General features: G+C 37.3%; 1 protein-coding gene across 1 annotated transcript in view; it reads left to right on the top strand.

Moving 5' to 3' along the window:
* LOC110571154 (multidrug resistance-associated protein 1-like) overlaps positions 1-15833 on the top strand; it is an 89190-nt gene that overhangs the window by 72382 nt on the left and 975 nt on the right. The window contains exons 20-27 of the mRNA XM_044919127.1: positions 1273-1428; positions 4275-4474; positions 5640-5766; positions 7290-7391; positions 9880-10023; positions 12341-12499; positions 13967-14133; positions 15090-15284. Coding sequence (XP_044775062.1) covers positions 1273-1428; positions 4275-4474; positions 5640-5766; positions 7290-7391; positions 9880-10023; positions 12341-12499; positions 13967-14133; positions 15090-15284 — 1250 coding nt within the window. The remainder of the gene's footprint in view (positions 1-1272; positions 1429-4274; positions 4475-5639; positions 5767-7289; positions 7392-9879; positions 10024-12340; positions 12500-13966; positions 14134-15089; positions 15285-15833) is intronic.

Here is a 15833-nt window from a genome sequence, read left to right as displayed (position 1 = left end):
TTATTAACTAAATATTTCACATTCTTTGTTCTACACAGTCTTCGGAATCTGATTTGTATTATTTGCTTATGGCACATCTCAATTTGCAGTAGGCACATTTCAAGGGCTCAATAGACACATATTGCTAGTGGTTCCTGAATTAGATAGTACAAGCCCACAACTGTAAAATATGCCAATATATTTGTGTGTACATGTAAAAAGTTTTTGGTGTGTGTATGGGGGGACGTGAGGATAAAACATGAAAATCAAAGTGAAAGTACCTAGCGTAATAAATGTTTGGTGGAATATTAAATCTTGCCTCATCATACCAATGTACATGCTAGCTTTTAAAATGTATGGAAGAACTTGATCTTCAGCATTTTTATCTCTCAGTGGACATTTCTCTAGGACCCTACTGAATAACTGTCACTTTTGTACAGTACCATGTCAAATGCTTGGGTCTTAAACGGATGAGAATATGGGAAGGTTATTCTAAAGACAGGCAGAAAACTTCATATGGATATGATGCTCTTATACTATTTGATATATGAGATAATCAGAGAATTCCCAAAGCAAGACTGAGATTAATAAAATTCCATCTCCACTCTTTGTGTCAGTTTTGTCATGAACTGAGTAGTCGTTCATCCCTCTAGGTTGGGTATCTTCCTACTCTCTGGGATTTCTTAGGTCATACCTTATGCCATAGATTTGACAACATAGTTTGATTAAGTTATATGTGAATTGATGCATGACCTTCCTATGATCTTCTTTCATTGTCCACTCCATCTTTCAGTTTCTAATTTTGCAAATGAAGATTATTTTGTTTTCCTGCTTCTTAGAATCTTGACGGGATCCAGCTACCCAAAAGACCACTGAACATGTTCTCAGTGGATAAGAATGGCTCACTAGTATTTTACAGAGTAGTAGATAGTGGTAGGCCAACGCCCCTGAACACCCAACTACTGGGGTTTGGACTCTGTTTTTAAGCAGAGTCTGACATTAGTCGTATAAACTAAGTGCTGTATAGTTGTCATTGGGAAATGCAAATTGCTTGATCATGGTCATTTGTTACCAGAATGTGTTTTTAACTATTACAACTCACCACAGGGGAAAAATATACGAGGGTGGATTGGGGAGGGCAAAGACCATGTAGTTAGACTTATTTGATCATTAGATTGTCACATCTGGGTAATTTTTTAAAAAAATGTTTACATTAAACAATATATTTCTTCTTTTCCTCATTTTAAATCATGAAAAGTTAAAAATAAAGTGACCTGATATCATTTTTTTCAGGACATGTTTATAATTGATATACGTTTCCATTACTACTTACGGACCTGGGTGAATTGCACATTGGATGTTATTGGAACAGTTTTGGTCATTGGGGGAGCTTTACCACTCTTCATTCTGGGGGTTATTCCCTTGGTGTTCCTCTATTTCACTATACAGGTAAGTACCTGGATTTTTATGTGTATTAATAACATAAGTTCACAGTCAAGGGTTCAAGTTCAGACCCACTTCAATGGCCCATTAGTTCACGTTCTCCAAAAAGCAGATTCCAAGAAAGGATTCCATATAGTAGAGAGTTCCCAGGGAATGCCTGTAAAAGATAAAGGAGAGGGAGCAGCAGAAGGATGGGTGAGCCCTCAGGGAGTGATGCAGGTCTGATTCTGGTAGGGGAGAGAAGAGGATTGGGTAGGAAAAATGTTGGATTATGGGACAGGTCCATGAAAGATTCATTGCATGAATGGGACGTCTACAAGCAGTGTCGCCCATTGCAGTGTCCCACGTGTCCCTGAAATGGGCCGGCTTTGGCACCCCTGCCATACTCAGTCATTGGCTGGAAGCAACCTGTGGGAAACATGGCCTCCATGCTCATAGAGTAGTCGATCCAGAGGGGCAGTGGCTGGGCTGCCAGTCAGCTGTGCCGCCTGCCGCAGCAGAACTGAGTTGTGCATTTTTAAGGCCACCACAGAATCTATATGGTATTTACATTTTAGCAGACAGTGAATTTGCCTGTAAATCCAAAAGAGAAACCGGTAACGGCCTTTTTGTCCTGTTATCTCTAATATCAGCAAAGGATTCCTAGAAGAAGGAAACAGATCTCTCCTGATACATATCTTTATATTCCAATTAAAATGTGGTCAACCACATTCCAAGATTATGTCCCTGGGAGGCTACAGTGTAAAAGGAAATTTTTTAACACACATTTAATTTAAAAATGCAAGTATTTTGAGGCTCTTTACATAAAAGGATGCAGTTCTTGCAGTTCAATGCTTTCCCCAAACTAAAGTTTTAAAATTCATATTGGAGTTTAATCTGCCCAAACCAGAATGTTAATCATGTTCTCATTTCTACACGTATGCTATTATTATTCCTCCTACTTCCTATGTTCTCCCTGTTCTCTCTGCCTGACTGGATCTTACTTACTTTCATTTCTGTGTGAAGTGTTCTCTACCAGAATAGTGCAAAGAGATCAGATTCATCCAGGTAATTATGGATTTATTATACTGGTAGTATTGTAAGCTATTTTTTTAGACGACAAATTGTCTCACCAATGAGACTGTAAGTCCTCCAGGGAAGACACTATGTCTTAGAGCTAAAAGAAAAAAATTTAGAATATGAGGGATGGTATTGAGAATCAATTGTATCTGCTTAAAAAAAAAACTCTCCTATCACAAATGAAAATGTGTGTGATAGTCTTGTGGTTGGTAAATTATAATAGGATGACCAGGAGTGCAAATGAGTCCAGAAACCATATCTTCTTAGGGGACACTGTATAGGATGAGCCCTGAATGGGAATTCAGGAGCCTCAAATTCTACTTCCCTGACGCCTGTGCTTGACACATCATTTCTGTTTCCAGGCTTCCTTGCTTTCCCCTATAAAAGACGAGATTTGCTTTATATCAGTGCTACTCAAAGGATGGGCCCTGGACCTATGGACCATACCCCAGACGTATTGAATCAGAGTCTCTAGTTGCACCTCTTTTTTAAAAAATCACGTTTTACAACGTGTGTGTGTGTGTGTATTGTTATTGTTGTTGTTGTTAATCACATCCTAATAAAACTGGGAGGAAATAAAGAATCTATCAGGGTGAGGCCCAGAGTCAAAATTTCTTTATGATATTAAGTCCCCTTGAAGTCCCAGAATGCCACAATCCTCTGTGTTCTCCAGGGTACTTGCACAGAGCAGAGTCAACTGCAGGTTGACATGTAGTTTCACATAGGTTTTTGCTCAGCTTGTTCATTTTTACCAAAATGAAGACATTTTAAAATCAGGGATTTTATGTAAAACTCCAGATCCAAAGATTTTCTTGAAAAAATTGCAAGATGTGGAAACTCTTGATTTTCATTTCCAGTTTGTAGCAATTATCTGGGGCTGATGAATGATGGCCCAGTTAACTCAGGGCATGCTCCCTCCAGCTCTCCAGTCTCCACTCATCCCAACTAGTCTCAACCAAGCTAGAGGAGAACTGGCCAATTGTATTGATGGCTGCACTGGTGGTTTTTTTTTTTTTTTTGGTCAACAAAATAAATAAATAAATAAATTTTTCCTCATGATTATATTTAGGTACAAAAATACTATTGTTTGTACACTTGGTTGACTTCCTTCATTTAATGGGTTAACTCCCTAGTCACATTTCCAACCTGTGACATAGGGCTTCTTCCATAGTAGGTACTCAGTAATGGTTGTATGAAAGGATTATCGAAGTGGAGCTTTGCCCAATTCTGTTCTAGTTATGCTGTCCAGAATTTGGGCTTTTTACTGTTCCAAGCATGTATTCATTTCTTAAGGCTCCTGTATGTAACAAATTTGGTAGCTTAAAACAACAGAAATTTTATTCTTTCACATTTCTGGAGGCTAACAGTTCAAAATCAAGGTATAGGCAGGATTGGTTCTTTCTGGAGCCTTTGAGGGAACATTGGTTTCATGCTTCTCTCCTAACTTCTGGTGGCTGTCAGCAATCCTTGGCATTTTCTTTGGCTTATGCACATATTACTCCAGTCTCATCTTCACATGGCTTTCTCCCTGTGTCTTTGTCTTCTCTTTTTCTGTCTCCTACAAGGACACTCAGCATTGGCTTCAGGCCCACCCTAAATCCAGGATGATCTCATCTAGAGATCCTTAATGACATCTGCAAAGATTCCATTTCCACATAAGGCCACATTCACAGGTACTGGAGTGAAAACTTGAACTTCACTTCTTGGGGTCACTTAAATGTCTTGCCATTTTCACACCATTGAAGCAATTTCTGCTACATCTTTCCAACTGCCTCTTTCTGTCTTTGGGTTAGAGATACTATGTGGCGAGTTCTCGGCAGATTCGGCGGTTGGCAGGAGCATCTCGCTCTCCTATCATTTCACACTTTAGTGAGACTTTATCAGGGGTGTCCACTATCCGGGCATTTGGACATGAACAGAGGTTCATCCAGCAAAACAAAGAGGTGGTGAATGAGAACCTGGTCTGTTTCTACAATAATGTAATTTCAAACAGGTAAGTCATATCAGTATACCTAGTTCAAGACCAGTCTCTTTTTACATGTCTTGTGCACTAACTTTTAAAGGGAAAGAGTGTTTTGTAATGGCATTTATCAAGTTATTTAAAAAAAGAAGAAAACCTTAAATGTTTCTAATATTTAATATACATTTAAGTTAAAGTGCATCTATTTATATTCAAATAAAAAGTACATGCTACTTTACATGAAAATAAGGTCCCAAGTTTTTTTTCTTTAAAAATTTATTTATTGAGGCACCTGGGTGGCTCAGTTGGTTGATCCCAGGGTCCTGGGATCGAGTCCTGCACAGGGCTTCCCCTATTCTTTGGGGGGGGCCAGCTTCTCCCTTTCCCTCTGCCTGCCACTCCCCCCTGCATGTGCTCTCTCTGTCAAATAAATAATCTTTTAAAAAAATTAAAAAATTAAAAAATAAAGATTTATTTATTTGAGAGAGAGAGCGATAAAGAGAATGAGTGGGGAGAGGGGCAGAATGAGGGAATCTTTAAGCAGACTCCCCACTGAGCATGGAGCCTGATGCGGGGCTTGATCCCGTGACCCATGAGATCATGACCTGAGCCAAAACCAACGGTTGGATGCTTAACCCGCTGAGCCACCCAGATGCCCCAGGTCCCAAGTTTTTGAGGGTTATATAGGATGCTATTAGAATTACTAATAATATGACTCTATGTTATATTTTGTATTTGTAGAATATATTTTATTTACATACAATAATTTGTATTTTAAATTTGAGGTTATCATTTCACATAAAGGAGAAAAATGAAATATTAAATGGTAGCTGGACACGTTTTAACTTTTGGAGACTAATTTTATCATGTAAAAAAGGGTATGTAATTGGAAAGGTGATTGATTTTCCAATAGGATTTTAAAATATGACGCATCATTTTAGCTGGTGTTCTTTTTTGATTTTTAATTCTGATTAAGTTTTAAAAGCAAAGTTCTGCAAAAGTAAAGTGTGTTTTTATGTAGAGGGAATCCTTTAATCTATCATCACTGCAACGATCCTATTTTGATTGAGTTCTAAGTAAGTGAGGAAAAAAAGGAAGCAGCTATTGATGTTTACATTTTCATTTCCCAGAGGAGAGTTCATACTAAGTGCACCAAAACTTTTGCATCTCAGCTGAGGAGTGTCTTCCATTATCACAGGTGGCTGTCTGTTAGACTTGAATTCCTTGGCAACTTAATGGTATTCTTTGCTGCACTGCTTACTGTGCTGGCTGGCAGTTCTATAGATTCAGCAATAGTTGGTTTGTCCATATCCTATGCCCTAAATGTAAGTAATAATGATTTTGTGGTATATGATATGTTTATAATCCAGTTAATTAAACTCTCTTCTCCTTTGCCTGTCTGAATTATATATGGTATTAACTAAGTAATGAGAGACAAATCAGGATTGCCCTGGAGGCTCATTGCTTCCTCTGTTGCTACTAGCAGGAACTGGCTCAGCAGTTCTAAGTGAGCTCACAGAAACAACAGGCTGAGTGCTAGAAGACTCAGAAACTCCTGGGGTTGCATAGTTACCTAGAAGTTTCCTGTTCTCCTATCCTTATAAATTTATAGAATGTAGCAGTGGTAGGGCCTCTCTCCACCGTGGCCTGTCCTTCCAGTTTGCCCAGCCTAACCAAGGAGATGATGCAAACTGGGGAGAATATAGGCTCTGGTGGTTCTTTGCTTGTAAGTTTGTCCCTAATAAGCCCTATTTTATATTACACTGGAAAGCACTAGTGTATCAGTGTGTTCATGACCTCTTTGTAAAATAGAATATTCCTTAAACTACTAAATATACTTACACATTATTTAGAAGATAAGTCTAGATGATTTGAGTGCCTACCCTTCATCTCTTATCTAAAATGCTTAAGGCCAGTTGCATTTCAGAATTCAGAACTTAGGCTTGTAGAAAGGAAATATGATACACATACCATAGTCAATGTTTGGGGCAGAACCCCATAATCAAACTACTTGTTCTGCAGTGAAATACGTGCATGTTTACCCTAAGTGGGTTAAATAAAGACTTTAAAGAACCCCAATCAGTTCTCAAGTCAGGTTGGCCATCAAATGATTTGGCACCAAACTTGAGAAAAAACTGAATTGGCAGAGTTTTTTGACTTTTAGAATTAGGCTTGAATTACAATCTGTATCTGTGGGTATGGTGAGAAGAAAAAAAAAAGGAAAAGAAAAAGAAAAAGAGGAGACAGTAGTGATCAAAACTTAGGAGAATCCTCCTTCCGATAATGAGGAATGCCAAAAGTAATATTGTGCACAACTTTTTTCTCACTTGGGGTGTACATTTCTTTCTTTCTTTCTTTTTTTTTTTTTTTTAGATTTTATTTATTTATTTGAGTGAGAGAGAAAGCACAAGAGGGGGGGAGAGTCAGAGGGAGAAGCAGACTCCCTGCTGAGCAGGGAGCCCGATACGGGACTTGATCCTGGGACTCCAGGATCGTGACCTGAGCCTAAGACAGACCCTTAACTGACTGAGCCACCCAGGCACCCCGGGGTGTACATTTCTTGAAGCAGATCCCATCAATATTGGTATTCATCATTCCTTGCACCAAGTAGGGGCTCCTTCAACATATGTTGAACTCTATCTATTCTGCCAAAAAACCATTATTTATGATATGTATGAGTTTAATATATTTAAACACTTGTGTGTTTATGCTTACTTCTAAAGTTGTTGAATAATCAGAAGAGATAAAGCATATGAAAACCATGAAAAGTGAAACTTTATAAAGTATTATTAATATTACGTAAAAGACTAAAGAACCACTCATGAAGGTTGGGTTTTTTTTCCTCCAGATTACTCAATCTCTGAATTTTTGGGTGAGGAAAGCTTGTGAAATTGAAACCAATGCAGTTTCCATTGAAAGAGTTTGTGAATATGAAAATATGGATAAAGAGGTAAGCACTCCTAAATAACCAATAAATAGATGCAGGATTAAGATATTTTAATGTGGGCGCCTGGGTGGCTCAGACGGTTAAGCGTCTGCCTTCGGCTCAGGTCATGATCCCAGCATCCTGGGATCGAGTCCCGCATCGGGCTCCCTGCTCCTTGGGAGCCTGCTTCTCCCTCTGCCTCTCTCTCTGTCTCTCACGAATAAATAAATAAAATCTTAAAAAAAAAAAAAAAGGATATTTTAATGCACTTTAAATTGACATTAAAAAATAAATAAATCTTAAACAAAACCTGCTTTTCAAATTCATGTTGTAATATTCAGCATTTCAATGAAATTAAAACCCAATCTACTGTTAAATACACCATTATTTTATATATCACTAAAATAGAAAAAATATCAGAGTTAAATAAATTGCAATAGTACATAAATTGGAAGATATGTTGTATTGTAAAGATTAAATATGATTACCTGTTTTTAGAAGGCACAATGATTTGTCCTCTACCAATGTAGAGTAAAATATGCAACCTAAGATTATAACTTCGTGAGGATTTTACATTGTGCAAAGTGTCTTAGTATAGTCATTTCATAATTGAAGTCTGTGCAATTTTTAAATTAACTACATCTTTATTATTTATACTTTCTGTTCCATTTACTCATCATTAACATCTCTGTGGATAGAAAGGAGGAGGAGAATAAATCAGTCTGTTTTGTTCCCTTTAATTAATTATAATTTAGAAAGGAGAAGGATTAGACTATTGGCAGAGTATAATATTTGAGTTATCTTCATATTTCACTAATCTGGGTTACTTCTGCCTCCCAGTTCCATGAATTAACAAGGCAAATGTTAAAGTTGACTTGACTTTCTTTATCTTCTTCAATCCACCTATAAAGGTATCTGAATCATGAAATGTTCCTCTTTTGCTTATGACTCTCAGGAAGAGGTGTCCCTCCTTCAAATAGAAACCTGAGTTTCCACTTATATTTTTGGTAATATCTGTTCATGTCTTCTGTCAGACTTTGCTCCATTAACCACTTCCTTTAATTTCTACATCTCAGGACCCTGACCCCCTTGCCTATAAATAGGCTAAAATATTATCTACATCCTCCAACTCCTACTTAAATTTGGAATCTTCTCCTAGATTCTTCCCCAGGTCTTACCTTCCTTTTTCACACAAATTTCACGGAAGATTAATCTACCTTCACAACCTCCAATTATCAGTATTCATTTTGCTCAGTCTGTTGCCATGTGGTGACCACTATATAACTTTATTGTTTTCTGTATCTTCTAATTTTTTGTATATATACTTTTGTATATAAACTTTTTGTTTATGTACATACAAATTTTTCATATATATTCTTTTCATATTGAAAAAACAATAAAATGTGTAAAGCACATACACCCACACATTTTTTTAAAATCATCTTTATGTAATTTGATGCAGGTATGACAAATACTGTTACAAAAACTCTTGATGTGGAAGAAGTAAATTGTTCATATAATTCATATTAATTATATAATTAATAATTCATATTAATTAATGTCACATATAATTCTGTTTACCCTTCTGTAACCCCATTTCTCTGCACCTTTTTACAGAAGAATTTTCTGGAATAGCCTATATGTCTCTCATTCTATTTTGGACTCTCTCCAAACAGGCTTTAAATCCCACCACTCCACTGAACCTGCCCTTGTCAAGATCACCAGTGGTCTCCTGTCAGTCCTCACTTGACCTGATCCATCCTCTGACACTGGTGATCACTCCCTCTGATGAAAACACTTCACCTCACTGCCCAGACACCACACTCTTTTGCCTCCTGTTCCTCCAACGTCCCAGGCAGGCCCCTGTCTCAGGACCTCAGCACGTATAGCTAGTTAAAACCCAATCTACTGGAAAGCGCTTCAACCCATATCCACATGGCTTGTTCCCATATCATGTCCAGCCAAGACTTCCCTATCCACCCTATGTAAATTTACACCACCACCACTAACCTTGCCTATCTCCCATCCTCTGAAGCTTTATCACTGTCTAACATTCTACATATGCTGTGTGGTTCCTTCTGTCTCTCTCTGGCATCCTGTATGCTCTGTAAGGGCAAGAATTTGTATCTGTTTTGCTCAATGATAAATCTCCATCAATTAAAGCACTGACTAGCATAGTAAATACTCAATATTTGGGCAATGAATGAATGACAAACTGTCCCCCATCTCAGCTAAAATTTCAAACAGGTTACTTTCAGCAACTTTGTAGAGTTTTAGAAGATTCTTCTTAATAACTGTATAGGAGATGGGAAGGCTTGTTACCTTCAAAAACTTATTTCTAAGCTTTTCTTTAACTAGATGAGAAGTTTTATGTTGGTAATATTTAAAACTATTTTCAGGAGATCATAATATCCACGAATGTTTTCTATCACTTTTGTTTATATGCATGATAATTACTTTTTGGAGGAAAAGGTATTTTTTTGTGGTTATTATAATATTTCTTTGTTTTAAGGCACCCTGGATAATGTCTAAAAGACCTCCATCACAATGGCCCGATAAAGGGATAGTGGAATTTATTAATTATCAGGCTCGATACCGAGATGATCTTGGTTTAGCATTACAAGATATCACTTTCCAGACTCATGGTGAAGAAAAGGTACCATATATATTTCAGAAGTTTCACTTTCCCTTTTATCTGAATTCATTCATTGTTAAGGTCAAACTATGATATGGTATTGAATATAAGATGGTCTTTGTTCAAATTTCATATAAAAGTAATAAACTCATGTGGTTGGTATATACAGAATAAGTTTTTCCTCTTTAAAAAAAGGTATTTTTAAATTGTGCATACTATATTATGAAACATAATCTTAGCATACTTTGTTTTTTCAGCTTTATTCAGTTATAATTAACAAGTAAATATTGTATATATTTAAAGTGTACAACATGATGGTTTGATATATATAGTGAAATGATACCACGATCAGATTAACACATCCATCACCTCACATAGTTACAAGGTTTTTTGTTTTTGTTTTGTTTTGATTTTTTTTGGATGTGGTAGGAACACCTAAGATCTACTATCTCAGCAAATTTCAAGTATACAATACAGTACTATTAACTATAGTCACCTCACTATACTTTAGATCACCAGAACACATTCTTCTTATTCATCTGAAAGTTCATGCCCTTTGACCAACATCTTCCCATTCTCCCCACCCCTCAGTCTCTGGTAACCACCGTTTACTCTGTGGTACTATGAGTTTCACTTTTTTAGATTCCAAATGTAAGGAAGATAGTACAGTATTTGTCTTTCTCCATCTGGCTTATTCCACTTAGCATGTCCACCAGGTTCATTTATGTTGCCACAAATGGCTGGATTTCCATCCTTTTTATAGCTGAATTATTCCAGTGTATATGTGTGTGTGTGTGTGTGTGTGTATGTGTGTATATATATATATATATATATACACACATTTTCATTATCCGTTCTATGGACAGACACTTCGGTTGTTTCCATATCCTGGCTATTGGGAATATGAACATGGGAGTGCAGATTTCTCTTCGAGATACTAATTTAATTTTCTTTGGATATATACCTAGTAGTAGTATACGTTATTTTTACTTCCTTTATTAAGTAAAAAGCAATAATAAGACAATAAAATTAAGTTACCTAAAATACAGTAAATCTATAGGAGAGAATATTTGTGTAGTCATTGACACCATGTTTTCTGGGATTATTAGTGAGAAGGGAATACACTTGAGATGTAATTTGGTTAATAAAAGCTATATACAAAACTGTTGATAGTATATCAGTTTTCTGTTTTAAAAAAAAGCAAACAGGTAGACTACATTAGCAAAAATCCTAGAAGAACAGTAGTAAAGCATATATCGTGGTTCTCTTCAGGTGACAGGATTGTAAATAATTTCCACTGCTATAGTTTTTCTCCCATTTTTCAAAATGTTTTATGAAAACACATTATTTCCTTAGGAAGATTTTATAAGTAAATAAAAGTAAAAAATGAAGAAAAAAATTGACAACAGTGACCTACTTTTCCTTTTTCAAAGACCGGGCTTTTATAACCCCAAACATCTCTTTTTCTAACCCTCTAAACCATGTCCACTGCAGTAACATCAAGAATAAAAATTGTCTTTGGAACAAAGGAAGTCATTGTGGAATTTTGATTATCCCAATTAATTCAACAGATTCCTGATGTTTCTGGTATAGTGTGTCAGATTTAAGATTTAAGATCTTTTATCAGGGCAAACCAACCTCCTTAATGTTTTCTCTGCCTAATGTGCCCATTAAAACCAAGACACAAATCAGCACCCAGAGGGATTGCTTTAGTCCTCATGGTCAGAGGAATATGTGCAGTCCCTTGATGTTTATGACAAGTTGATTATTTTGTCCATGAATCTAAGATCCTCAGATGTTACCCATAGCCATCCTCAATAGTTTTAATGCCAGAGTTATTTTGATACACCAAGGAAATTTACAAACATCCTTTGGATTTTCTATCCTGGCAAAGGGTTCCTGTCCCCTTTGTTTGTTTGTTTGTTTGTTTATTTTATTTGGAGAAGGAGAGTAGAGAAGCCTCATTTTGAAAGGACCAAGAAAACCACCCTATTATCAGAGTCATCTTTGGCCGCACTCTGAATAGCTAGTCCCAGGATGGTTCAGGGGTGGTTTACTCTTCCTGGGGCTGTTGGCATGCTCTAGTCAGGTGCTCATTAAATTACTCAAAAGCAGAGAAAAGACACATATTAACCTGAGCCTTTCCAGGGAGTAATGAGTATTTGGATAAAGACGATCCTTAGAAGTCAACATTATGTCTTCCATGCCAGGCAGGGTGATTCTGTTTGGCAGAATTAAATCCCGCTGACCCGATACCTAATGTATTTGTTGTCAGCGCAAAGGTCCCAGTCCCTTACCAAAAGCACAGTGCAAACTGTTTATGATCATTTCATTACAGATTGGAATTGTGGGACGGACTGGAGCAGGCAAATCAACGCTTTCAAATTGTCTATTTAGAATTGTGGAAAGATCAGGAGGCAAAATTATTATCGATGGTATTGACATATCCACTATTGGACTTCATGACCTTCGGGGCAAACTTAATATTATTCCACAGGTAGAGTCTATTTTGTCAGTAGACTTTCTTAACTCCCTTTAGTTGATCTTCTTTTTTTTTAAATGTGTTCCTTCCAAGCATCTAAATTCATTTTTAGAAGCCAGAGCATTTGAATGTGTGATGAAAAATCACTACATAACTGAATCCTATTAAATACTCTTACTCTAAAACATTCTTCCTAAATGCATTTATCCATTTGAAAAACTGGTATGTTGCTCTAAGTTTCCTTCATAATAGTAAATGCAAACAAAATTTGAATGAAGAGATCAGACTGAAATGCCTTGGTATTTTTTTTTTTTTTAAGATTTTATTTATTTATTTGAGACAGAGAGAATGAGATACAGAGAGCATGAGAGGGAGGAGGGTCAGAGGGAGAAGCAGACTCCCTGCCGAGCAGGGAGCCCGATGCGGGACTCGATCCAGGGACTCCAGGATCATGACCTGAGCCGAAGGCAGTCGCTTAACCAACTGAGCCACCCAGGCGCCCTGCCTTGGTATTTTTTGAAAGAAAAATAATACTGAGGCTTTTGCCTAATTGGTAGAGGGAGTGTAGAATTTTGCCTCTTTGATTTGAAGTTTGAAAACATTTTAAAAGATGAAAAGAACAATAATTCAGTTAGATCATTTTTTTCAAGTCTTTGATTTGTCTATCTATGGCATCAAAAGTACTTGACCATTAACAAATATGCAAACTGGCTCAAGAATATGCATCTACAGTCAAAGATGACTTATTCAGTTGAGTTTGAGAGATTTAAGCTGAGTATTTATGAGATACCTTTGTATTTACCTTGAAAAAATATCTTAAAATATAATCTCTTTTTCATATTGTTTAGACATATACTCGTATTCATGAATTTACATCAAAAGCAAATTTGAATGAAATTCCGGCAGGGAAAAAAATTTAATGAAGAAAAGAGATATTAGTCATTCCTCTCTTACAAATAAATACAGATGTAGTAAAATACAGTTTCACCAGGCATGTTGGTGTATTGGAAAGAGCGTGACTTGTCCTATTCAAATTCTACTCAACCACTCACCTTCTGTGTGGCTTTGAACACGTGCTCTTTGGACCCTCCAGTTCAGTCTCTTTAAATGGGGATATTGACTTCCATCTTTTGGAGTTGGTATGCTGATTGATAATATTATATACATACTATAGTTTGCATTTATTCTGTTCTGTGTTCTCTCTCTGACTAAATGACACCTATAGCACCTACCATCATCATTATTGTGGCTGATGTTGACATTGTTAATGAGAAGGAGAAAGAGGATCAGGAAATGTATAATGATTTAATCTCATTTACAGCTTACCCTGATTCTCTTCTGCTTTTGTTTTCAATATAAAGTGAATTTTGTAACTATTTAGGTTTGATCATTTTGCTTTTTATTTTCTGAATCTGATTTTTTTAAAAATGTATTTGTGCCTCATGGGACAGTAAGATTATTGGTGACAATTTTATTCTCTAGGATCCTGTTTTATTTTCTGGTACCCTTCAAATGAACCTGGATCCCCTAGACAAGTATTCCGATAGCGAGCTGTGGGAGGTGCTAGAACTGTGTCACTTAAAAGAGTTTGTGCAGTCCCTTCCCAAGAAGCTGCTGCATGAGATTACAGAGGGAGGTGAAAACCTCAGGTAAGCTGCTAAGAACAAAGCTTGGCCAAGTTACTCATTCCAAGGCTCCTTAGAAACTTTGAGTTAGCCTCAAAGAGAAGTCGCTCCTCCTGAGTCACCGAGGACCTCCTTTGGTCTGTTCGAAGTGCACGATTGCTGATTCCCTCTAGGGAAGAGGGACAAGGAATATAACGGTAACCACTGGCTGGGAAACCTCTGGTGAAGGAAAGAAGGGGTAAGAAAGGAACGATCCGGTATGGAAAGTTTGTTTAATTGACTCTTCTTTTGTGAAGACTCCTATTCAAATAGCTTTCTTCCTTAAAAATGTTGTAAGGACTCCTTTCTCCTTCATGGCTGTCTGATACCCAATGACAGTCCCTTTCACGTGATCAGAGACCCAAGGAAAGTGAGCTAGGTCCCCTCAAGCCCTGCACTGCATGACTCGGTCTTTCTGATTGCTCTCCTTACCTCTGTCTGTTTCTGCCACATTGGCCTCCTTGCTGGTTCCTGAATATGCCAGGCCAGCTCTTGCCTGCCTCAGAGATCTTGCACCCGCTGTTCCCTTTGCCAGGAACAAGTTTCCACTGGAAATCTGCGTGGCCCACTCTCCCCTTCCAAAGGGTCTTGAATTAAAAGGCAACGCCCTCAGTGCAGTGAGGGTTTCTTTGGCAGGCCCATCTAAAATGTCCACCCCAGGCCCACACTCTATACCCTCCCTTTTTGTGTGCTTGAATTCTTCTTATTACGGTGCATTTTACTCATGTATCATGTTTATTTTTTTCTGTCTTCCCACGAGAATGTGAACTCCACGTAGAGATTTTTGTCTCTTTTGACAAAATAAATATTTCTTGAACAAAAGAATGAATGAATATGTGACTTAGAGAGTGAGCAGTGATATAATCAGAATTTTAGAACAGGAAGTGTGTAACCATAAAGTCCACCGTAGAAATTACTTTACTTCTTTTTTTTTTTAACAGCGTTGGACAAAGGCAGCTTGTCTGTCTTGCTCGTGCTTTGCTTCGAAAAACAAAAATTCTCATCTTGGATGAGGCAACAGCCTCCATTGATTTTGAGACTGATAACTTGGTGCAGACCACAATCAGGAAAGAGTTCTCTGACTGTACCATCCTGACGATTGCTCATAGACTGCACTCTATCATTGATTCAGATAGGTATGCTTTATTTGTTTTCAGAAACAAAACATATCTATATCTCCACAGGGATAGCCACTGAATATACCAAACAACTAATTGCCACTAATAAAGGATTGTATCCATACTGAGAGATACAAAATTTTCCTTAATAGTAGGAAACATATTTCCAAACAATTAGAAGAATATGTTAATGCTAAAAGAATATTAGAAAACTGGAGGGGCGCCTGGGTGGCTCAGTTGGTTGGGCGACGGCCTTCAGCTCAGATCATGATCCTGGAGTCCTGGGATCGAGTCCCACATCGGGCTCCCATTTGGGGCGGAGCCTACTTCTCCCTCTGACCCTCTCCCCCTCTCATGCTGTTTCTCACTCTCTCTCTCTCAAATAAATAAATAAATAAACTCTTTAAAAAAAAAAAAGAAAACTGGATATACTTCTTGAGTTCAGTAGTACCCATATTTTGTAGTGACATAACTCACATGGTAATTTACATTTTACATTAGCAAGAAAAACAAGGGTAAGCCGGAAAACTGATTAAGGTTACCTGACTGGATTCTTTTCACATTGCA

This window comes from Neomonachus schauinslandi, chromosome 1 (genome assembly GCF_002201575.2).
Source record: "Neomonachus schauinslandi chromosome 1, ASM220157v2, whole genome shotgun sequence".
NCBI classification, from domain to species: domain Eukaryota; kingdom Metazoa; phylum Chordata; class Mammalia; order Carnivora; family Phocidae; genus Neomonachus; species Neomonachus schauinslandi.
Note: the sequence above shows the minus strand (reverse complement) of the source record. Positions and strands in the feature narration are given on the sequence as shown.